This window comes from Atta cephalotes, assembly GCF_000143395.1.
Source record: "Atta cephalotes unplaced genomic scaffold scaffold00020, whole genome shotgun sequence".
NCBI classification, from domain to species: Eukaryota; Metazoa; Arthropoda; class Insecta; order Hymenoptera; family Formicidae; genus Atta; species Atta cephalotes.
Window position 1 is genome coordinate 5,298,943 of NW_012130084.1, and position 10,404 is coordinate 5,309,346.

The 10,404-nt window shown below is 29.1% G+C and overlaps 1 protein-coding gene across 1 annotated transcript in view; it reads right to left on the reverse strand.

Moving 5' to 3' along the window:
- The window catches only part of LOC105619289, a 20,678-nt gene extending 12,319 nt beyond the window's left edge, over window positions 1-8,359 (reverse strand). The window contains exons 1-4 of the mRNA XM_012200813.1: window positions 8,214-8,359; window positions 4,913-5,048; window positions 3,197-3,354; window positions 3,013-3,125 (exon numbers count right to left, since the gene is read on the reverse strand). Coding sequence (XP_012056203.1) covers window positions 3,013-3,125; window positions 3,197-3,354; window positions 4,913-5,048; window positions 8,214-8,359 — 553 coding nt within the window. The remainder of the gene's footprint in view (window positions 1-3,012; window positions 3,126-3,196; window positions 3,355-4,912; window positions 5,049-8,213) is intronic.
- Window positions 8,360-10,404: the final 2,045 nt, after the last annotated feature.

Here is a 10,404-nt window from a genome sequence, read left to right on the forward strand (position 1 = left end):
AATGAACAGCATTGTCCATCGCTGCCTACTACTTTTTCCCATCTCTCAGGCAATTTTCGAATTCCATCTCGAAAAAATGACTCGTCTTTGGAGGCGATTCAATTTTGGAGTCAATTTTCAATTTCTGCGAAAGAAGTGAACTTGTTGCATCCTTCGGAACAGCCAGAATCAGAAGGAGCAATGTTCGGAGAATACGGGTGCAGTAAAACATCCCATTTGAGCGTTTCCAAATATTTTTTTATGACTTTAGCGACATGAGGCCGAGCGTTATCATGAAGAAGAATAACTTTATCATGTCTTTGCTCGTATTCTGGCCGTTTTTCTCGCAATGCATGACTCAAACGAATCAATTGTAGCCGATACGGATCGTCCGTAATGAAATCGCCAGGTTTCAGTAGCTCACAGTAAACAAGACTCTTTGGTCTCACCAAATACAAAGCCTGATCTTCGAATCGTGATGTTGAGGTCGATGATTGATGGCAACGATTGATCGGGCTTAGCGTAGTATTTTTCTTCTTGGAGTTGTCGTAGAATATCCACTTCTTATTTCCAGTCACAATCCGATGCAAAAAACCTTTTCTCTGTTGTCTTTGAATCAGCTGTTCGCAATCAGCTGTTGAAAAATTGCCTTTCAACGTCTCTCGGTTTCAGTTCATAAGGCATCCAATTTCCTTGTTTTTGAATCATTCCCATGGCTCTCAATCGTACAGAAATGGCTTGTTGAGTTACCTCCAATGATTCTGCAAGCTCCTCTTGCGTTTGACTCTGATCTTCGAATAATGCCTTTAATTCTTTGTCTTCGAATTTTTTTGGCTGTCCAGAGCGAGCTTCAATGCTGAAATCTCCATCCTTAAAACGTCGAAACCATTCCCTACATGATTTATCAGTTGGAGCAGTGTCATAAACTTCAATAAGCATTTGATGGACTTTAGCCGCATTTTTCTTCCAATTAAAGCAGAAAATCAAAATCTCCCGCAAATGCTGCTTGATTAACACAAAATTCGATATTTCAAATACAGTAAAAATCAAAGTTTTTGTATGAAACTCAAAGCGATATAAACTGAATATTATTAGCAGATGTTTAACCTCTCTGAAACCGCCAAAATCAGCTGTCACTATGAACCATTCACAACAGCTGGAGCCATCTTTAGAGAAACGAACCGAACTAATTTATACTACAATAGTTCAAATTATTTGTGTATTCACATTATTTGTAAAATAGAAGTATTAAAAGAGATAAATGTACATTACGTGTTAACGAATCAATTGGATACATTATTATAAATATTCAGGTTATGAATTTAATTTAGGCGCGAAAATCTGCATTAGCTCTGCAAACTCGATCTTTGAATCCGGAATAGATCAAACTCGATTGGCTCTAGAATTAATATCGAACGCAGATGAGGTAACATGTAGCAGAAAGATGCGAATTGCCAATCGATTTTCGAGATAAAAGAGCAAACAGTGCCTCCGATTTGTAATGCCGAACGCATCTATAATAGAAATCATGCGTCCCTTTGCAGGGGAGAGAGATGAGAGTCGCTTCGCGTAAAAAGTCGAAATCCATGTGGAATGTACCACAGTGGAATGTACAATTAGAGACTTCATTTTACTTCTGACAGATTTCCAACCTCAATAGTAATTAACTTTAATGCTTAATATCTCGGTACGCGGAGCCGACCTAACATTTTTTCTTACAAATTCTTTCGTTTCGAGCAAAAACACGTCATATGAACGTAATTTCATTAAAATTGAAGGTGCAATCTGTATTCTAAATAATTATCTTTAAAAATAACATTTTTAGGCTAGGTTGTTCGATCTTTTGATAAACTATGTTTTCACTCTTTTACTCTTTTGTTTATCTAATTGGTAAATTACCACATAACACAGAGAGAAAAGAAAAAGAATTCAATCAATTGTTATCAATTTGTCAAATGTCATCAATTTAGAATTCACTTTCAGACACAAAAATTCTGAAAAGAATTTTTTTTACATTTGAAAATGAACTCGAAATTGATGACATACAACTGAATTCTTTTTGTGCTCGATAGTTTATCTGAAAATGGAACAACCATGTTACTATATATATAATATTGTATAAGTTATTATAATGACATTTACTTTAATTTGTAAAACTATTATCCCAGTTTAGTTTAAGATTACGTTTAAAGACTGAAAATGATTTTGACGCGCAGTTGTAGAACTGGATATGTATATAAAATTACATCGTTATTTAAACATTAAGATGCAGCATAAATTAACAAGATGTTTTCGTTATTTATTGTTAATTCAAGTTGCGCTTATATAAAAATGATTAATAATAATAAATATTTTAATAATATTTTACGGATATTAAAGACATAATACTAAGGATATTATATAAAGTGGATATATAATATCTAAAGAACATTCGCATATTAAAAAAAACATTGTAATATAATATTCTCGAAATATTATAATATTTTAATTTTTATGATAATATTCATATAACATTCTAGATATAATTTGCGTTTATAAGGAGAATTTATACTTAATTAATTATCTTTAACATTATTTATATGTAAAAACCAATACGGTTTAAAACCGAAGAAACGGTCCTGTTATGTAATATAAAATCTCGATCAATCAAAAACTGAACTCATTTGTCGCGTGAACGAGTCTTGTGAATTTTTGTGAATAAGGAATCCAATCAACAGGATTAAAAAATTACATTTCTTATTCAGAATTTTGAATTGAAGAGTACTAAATAAGTTAAAATTTAACCAATTACAATTATCAATTTACGATAACATATTTTAAAACTGCCTGATGATTATATGTAATTGTAAAAAAGAAAATACATTTGGATTGAAAAGAATTCATTTAATGTTTCATTTCGCAAATGCGTTTTGCTGAAGAACTGAATCCATTTCAATTCATTCTCGTTTCATATATGTGGATTATTATATTCTCTTAATAGCTTTTATTACTTTTATTGGATGCAAAAGAAATTAAGAAATAAATTACACCTACTATTTATGTATTTTCTTCCACGATCCTCTTCCACGAAAGAAGAAATCAGATTGCTAACAGTCTCCTCTGTCTTGTAATCAATTGATTTCATACAATCGCTGATACGAAGATACCTGATGCATACAAAACATAATAAATTAAATATTAAGATCTCATTTATCACTGTTCTTAAAAAGATAAATACATATTATGAAAAAATTGATAACTCTCCGTAGCCCACTGCAGGAGTAGTTCAAGCGTTGGTCGATAAGATGTTCCCTTAATTAATTCTTGCATTAATTTGTCCTTTAAAGATATCTTGTTTCTAGCGTTTTCTAAATTAACCAAATAATTCTTCAAATCCTGAAATCGCAGATTCAAATATCGTGTTCTCTAATCGTGTTAACTTGCAGAATGAAGATAGTAGGGGAAACCGGGGACAAAAGTAACATTTTCACTTTGAAATGTTATAACAATTTAAATATAATATTTACTTTAAAAAATATCTTGTATCTTTAGATGTAGAATTTACTTAACTACAAAATTTTCTTTGGTTTAATTTTTATATGTAACTAGAAAAAAATTATATTTGTTTAAAGACTACGAGAAATTTTATTACAACTGTCCCAACCCCGTGAAACAATTACAACAGAAGAGGACAATTGTATCACATTTGCCAGAGATACAACTATATAAGTTATATTCTTTCTTGCAGCTGCACAAATCGATAATTAGTCCTTTATAATCTCTTTAAACGTCTGTTTAACGTCTGTTTGTATAAAGGCACTTCTTTTATATAATTTTTCTCTTATCTGTCTTTTCTTAATAACAATTTTATGAAGAAAAATACAAATAACATTGTACAAAATAATACTAAAATAAAATCAAATAATATAGAGTTAAGGGGGCTATTTTGGAGTCAGCGCGATAAGAGGTGTGTGCGCAATCTACACTTATATAATCATTAATAGTATAATGTGTACTAAAAGTCATTACATTTTTAGACGTGAATAGTTAAGAACATTCGATACATTTTGACGATTTTTAAATTTCATTACAACATATAAATCTTTATACAAATCTTTTTCATATACTCAATATTGTAATATACTCAATATTGTAATATACTTTTATGCAGTGTTATATAGGATTGAAAACGCAATCACTTGTTAACAAGAAGACAGGCAACTTCTTTGTATGATGTTTATGCTTTTCTTACTTTCCGACTGGATATAAGATATTCTCTATTAATATATTAATTATGTATTTGCTAAAGATGTCTAAAATCGATAGCCGAAATATTCAAACTTACATCTTTTAATACACATTATACTATTAATGATTATATAAGATGATTATATAAGTAGATTGCGCACCTCTTACCGTGCTGATTCCAAAGCCCCCTTAAATCTATATTATAGTACAATTTTACAATTATTAGGAGTCCTATTTTATATATATTCTATTTTATATATATTCTTTTTTTATATATATTCTAAAAAAATCAAATAAGTTCGGGGACAAGTGTAACGTTACAATTAAGGCATCGACTATTATCTCCTAATGGTATTTTATGATTTACAGTAAATTTTTTAAATAAAAAAACCTAGATAAAAATCAACTGAAATAACCATTAACGCAGATAATTATTAAAACATTAAGATAATACATTACACCTTCGTTATAAAAAACGAAAAAAAAATTTTAGATTTTGTATACGCAATAAAACTTACTTAATGTATGGAAAAAGTAATTTTTGCTTCTGCACTCGTATACGTTCCGTGAGAATCAGCATGTAACGAATGATTCAATATATCTACAGAATTTTACGACATATAGTCGCATATTCATATTTATTATAATTTAAGAAATATTAATGATGTTGCTATTGTCCCCTTGTTATTTTTCCGGTCTTCCCTACCTGATTGATATCATTAAATTGCATCAGGATATTCGAAAGAAGTGCAATTTCTTCCTCGAGGTCCATAAGGACTTTAAATATCAATCTTTCCCGCGTTTCCTGATCTATGCTATTTTCTGCTCCGTCTATTTTTTCACTGCAAAAAAAATTAATCAATTAATCAATTTGTTTTCTTATATATTATTTATGAAAATAAATTATTAATTTATTTTTAAACTCGAAAACTTACTATTCAAATTTTCGTGACTGTCGATATAAGTACTTTATATTTGCACTTGCGTAGGATTAGATAATTGTAGAGAACATTGAGAAAAGAACATTGAGACATCTTACAAGACATCATAAAAACATCCTAAAATTCACGAGATATTTTTTGGAAGTATCCGAATGACATCTTTAAGATGTGTTATGCTTCGATTTACGACATCCTAAAGACATCCTTAAGATATGGCCTTCTACAATAAGCCATTAGTCATCAGAAATTAAAAGCTAAAAATTGACCAATCAATCAAAGTCAGTTTTTAACTTCTGACTTCTGATTTATGACTAGACATCGGATTTCTATGCAATTGCATATTTTTTTAGAGTGCGGAAAGTAAGACTAAAGTAGAAATGTGTCTTATTAAAAAAGCAGTAAAAATGTATATATATTATGTACATATATATATAAAAATGTATATATATATTTATTTGAGCATATTTTGCATATTTGTACAATTTTGCATATTTGTATATTTTTTGCATATTTGCATATTTCGTGCATATTTACATATTTTTACATATTTTAAATAATTTTATGTATTTTTTATTAATTTCAATGTTATTTTTTTATTAATGTCAAGCTGCACAACGACAATTTAACGATATCATTAGTTAAGATTTACGGAATAGGCCTCAAATATGTAAATAAAATAAAATACGTAAATATTTATCATTACCACTTTGGAACATGCGTTCAGACATTCTAAAATCAGTACGTTGCTAACTGTTATCTTGTGAAGTAGTCGCGAGAGAGTGAATATTATTTCGAAAAATATTATAAAGTTCATAAAATGGGAAAAATTAAAAAGAAGAGATGTATTCTAATTAATAACTGGATAAAATCAATGGATGAAAAATATTTTTGATGGAGCAAATATTTGCAACTTATGCAAAAAAAATGTATATTATTTGATATTTCATAGCAAAAAGCATTTTGTATTTGTGACGGTTTATAACAAATAGTTCACTCAAGTCCTTAAAGTTTTGTATTGAATTTGTGTGGAATACGTGAAATATGTTAAATTTTATATTACTGAATTTAAGTATTGTGCACAATCTAATTATATAAATAAATTTTGCTTTCAAGATTTCATGTAAATGGAAATCGCAATTGACACAACATTTAAACACTGCAGTACACAAAAGCAATAAAGCTGAAAATTATAATTTGAATATTAATTTAGAAGATAATACAAAATTCATTTTGTTATGAATTGTGTGAAGCAATGATGGCTGTAAATATGTCTTGGCATGGACTCGATAATAAAATAGAGTGGAGTAATTTTTTGAAAAAATATACAAATCGAAAAATTCCTAATGAATCGACGCTTCGAAAAAATTATCTTGAAAAATGTTACAATAGAAAAATTAAAAAAATTCATGATAATATTGGTAAAAATTATGTTTGGATTTCTGTAGATGAGACTACAGATAGTTCTGGTCGTTATATAGCTAATTTAATTATTGGAAAAATGTGCGAAGATGAATCAAGAATTCTATATTTACTTGCATGTAAACAATTGGAACAAATGAATCATGCAATTATTGCTCGATTTATCAATACAATACTGTTAACACTGTTGGCCAAATGATAATGGAGAAAAAGTATTATTACTCGTCACAGATGCAGCCGTATATACAATAAAAGCTATTGATCATTTGAAAATATTTTATTCTAATATGTTGCATTTAACTTGCTTAATTCATAGATTAATAGAGTACGTAGTCACGGAATAAATACGTTTTTATTTGCAATCAGTTAACAAATTAATATCTTCAGTAAAAAAAGTATTTTTAAAAGTTCCATTTCGTGTTGAAAGTTACTAAGAAAAAATGGTACTATTATCTCCTGAACCAGTTATAACAAGAGGGGAAACATGGTTGCAAACAGCATTATTTTATTCAAAATATCTCGCTGAAATCAAAGAGATTTATATTTTTTCTTTTATTATAGTAAAATTTATTAATATGTATAACATATTGTTTATGCATTGGTTATTTTTATTTAAAAATACAGGTGGTTCAATCATTTGCAAATGATACAGGTGGTTCAATCATTGTAAATGATATTACATAAAAATAGTTCAGGAAGTATTGCAAAATAAACAATTTGATAATGATTTGGTATATATTCAAACTCACTTTAAATATTTACCAAAAATTACGAAAAAGTTAGAAATGAGAGGTATATATGCCTTTAACTAAGCTCATGGATTTGATAACTAATATTATAGAAAATATTTTTAAAACACCAGGTGGAAAAGAAGTTATTTTGAAATTTAATTCAGTCTTAAAAAGAAATTCTGGATTTACTACAATTTCAAAAATAAATGAAATTTTGGAAGGTAATAATGTTGAAGGGTCCCATGAAATTCCAGCACACTATTGGAGTAAATATAAATATGCTCCCATCTTGCGATGTAAAAATGAACATAAAATGTTCATTTCCAGAAGAATTACTCTCATTTTGTTTCTGACAGATTTCCTAACCTTAATAGATTATCAACTTTAACGCTCGGATCACAGGATAGGATGACGCTTTTTTTCCGGAAAATGTTCATCCAGATTATTTCATTTCATGTAAAAACGCAAATCGAATAAGTCTAATTTTATTGATCTTTAAGGTAATTATGTTAAACTGTATAATTATCTGAAAATATTTGAAAGATGTCTAAAAGGCTCTTTTGGAAAAGAGTCTTAAAGAGTTTAGTTCAAGACGTTTTTTAGATGTCTTTCAGACATGCATGTTCTCTGAGATATTTTATTTTCTCGTGTAGTAACAAAATGTTTTATTTATACTTTATAATAATGTTTCATTTTTTTATCTTGTATTCATTTTGATTTCCGATTTATTATTAGTTTCAAGATGTATTGAAAAAACATTGTGTTTCTAAAATCAATTATTTGGATGTCATTTTTTCTATCCTCGCTTTGCCAAGCGCAATCATACCTATTTTACTCCAATCTACTTCCCTCAAAATTCCGCAATAGCAGATCATCGCGCGATCGCTAGAAAAACCTGCAATTGTTGTCTACTTACTTCGTGACATGGCGCAATTGCTCTGTTCGATTAGCTAGACCTTCGAGCGATCTCTCAGCCTTTTTCGATAATTCCTTCCATTTGTCATCCAGCCTTTCTAGACGTAAAAAGTAGCGTACGAGACACATGTGAAGCTCCCATGCCATCTTTGAATTCCCAAGTGGAATGTCGAGATTAACGACATAAGTGATCTGTTTTCTGTTTCTGCATTAGACTGCACTAGCACTCTCTTTCTCACTGTCAACAAATATGTACCTATCTCACTTCAAGTTCCAAAAATGTTCAGCCACAGAAAACCTAAAATCTATACCTTTTACTCTTAGCATTGCATGAAATCCCCAAATATTTTTGCACTTAAAATGAGATAGATATTTTACCTTGAAAAAAGAGAAAGGTAAGAAGTCGAGTGTCAAAAGTGCAAACAACGCGAACAGACCTATATATAGGCAACATATAAGCTGCTTTCCTTTTAGGAGACACAAATTGACACAGTATAACACACTCGAACACAGTTTGCCATACTTAAATGGAACGCATATGTACAGTGTGTACGAACTTTTAATACCTTAAAAGATTTGAATTTTTTTTTATTGAAAATAATAAAAAATCTTAATATAAAATTATTAAGTAATATATGTATATATATATATTACTTAATATATAAATTATTTTTTTATTTATTCTTAATATAAAAAATATATTAAAAGTATATATTTGCCATTGTAATTTTTGATTAACATACATTGATTCAAATAATTCTGTATATTGAAAACAGAACAAAATAATAGTTTGCAGGTACGTTCTAATATCTTAACTTATACTTAATTCATCAAAATCACACTTGAACAGACTTGCAACACACTCTGACTCTCCTCTCGAGCAGAAGTGAAATATGTCGATTGAGTTTGAACAAAATTGTAAATGGAAAGCGACGTGTCGATTTATATCAAGTGTGTCGAATGTGTCTCCTAAAAGAAAAGCAGCCATACTTAGACTAAGGGTACAATCAACGCGATGCTGCATCAAAGCATTTGTAGCGAGATTTTGATCACAGCCCCAAGCTGTTCTGTTTGCAACGTTCGTCTACTTTCTGCGACTAGTGCTGTCAAGAACACATAACCTTTTTTTATATATATTATTCGCAAATACAACACATTTTCGTTATTTTTATTTCTCTCTTCGTATTGTACTTTGAACGATGCAAAAAGGTTAATTGAAAAGAATACATTATAATATGGGTCCACCTAAACTGTCAATTTTCGGCTTCAACCCCTACCATTGAAAAGCATGGGAATGCTAGGTATATATTGGCTCGTGCACAAAACGCTTGCCGCGCGGCGAAAGTTGGATTGAGTTCTTTTGTCGCGTGGTGGAAATTATGGGTGCGTTCCGTTTCTTGCATGAAGCGCATAAGTATTTAGTGCATAGTAAGGAATGAAGGGTATGTTCCGTTTCTCCAATATACTTCATGCAATTTTAGTAACGGAATGGATTCGGTGCAATGAATGCAGTGAACATGGACAATTTAAAATTGACTGAATTACAAATGCAATAATTACTGTTACATCTTTTTTGACAAAATTTATATTTTTCAAACAGCATTTACAATCTTATTCTGCAGAAAAAGAAAAATGAAACGTTTTATCAAAATGTTCAAAAAGAATGTTTAATATCTATTTCTAAAATATTAGAAATTTAACAAAAATTTTACAGATTATTCTTACATATGTTCAGACACTTATAACAAAATCCGAAATCGATTCACTGTGAAGCAACTTGAAATTATAAGAGTTTAAAATATAAAGATTTTAAGGTTAGATTTGAGATACTATCATTATCAAAAATTTTTCATTTTTTTCAGAAATAATAAGCAACAATAGAAATTCAAAAGTACATTTCTGCATTTTAGTTATGAGTAAATGATAAGATTCTGTATACAATCTTTATTCAAACCATATGAAAACATATTCGTCAAAATCAAATTTCACTTTTTGCTATAATTATACATATGAAACATCCTTAAAATCCGTTATTTTTACTTTTCTTTACCTATATCTATCTTATAAGGATATGACTTACGTTCTATCATAACTAACTTCTATCATAATCTATTTTATATTCAGGAATTTAAAACAATATGAAAAATAGTAGTAATATATCAATATTATTAATTTTTCAGTATTATATAAAT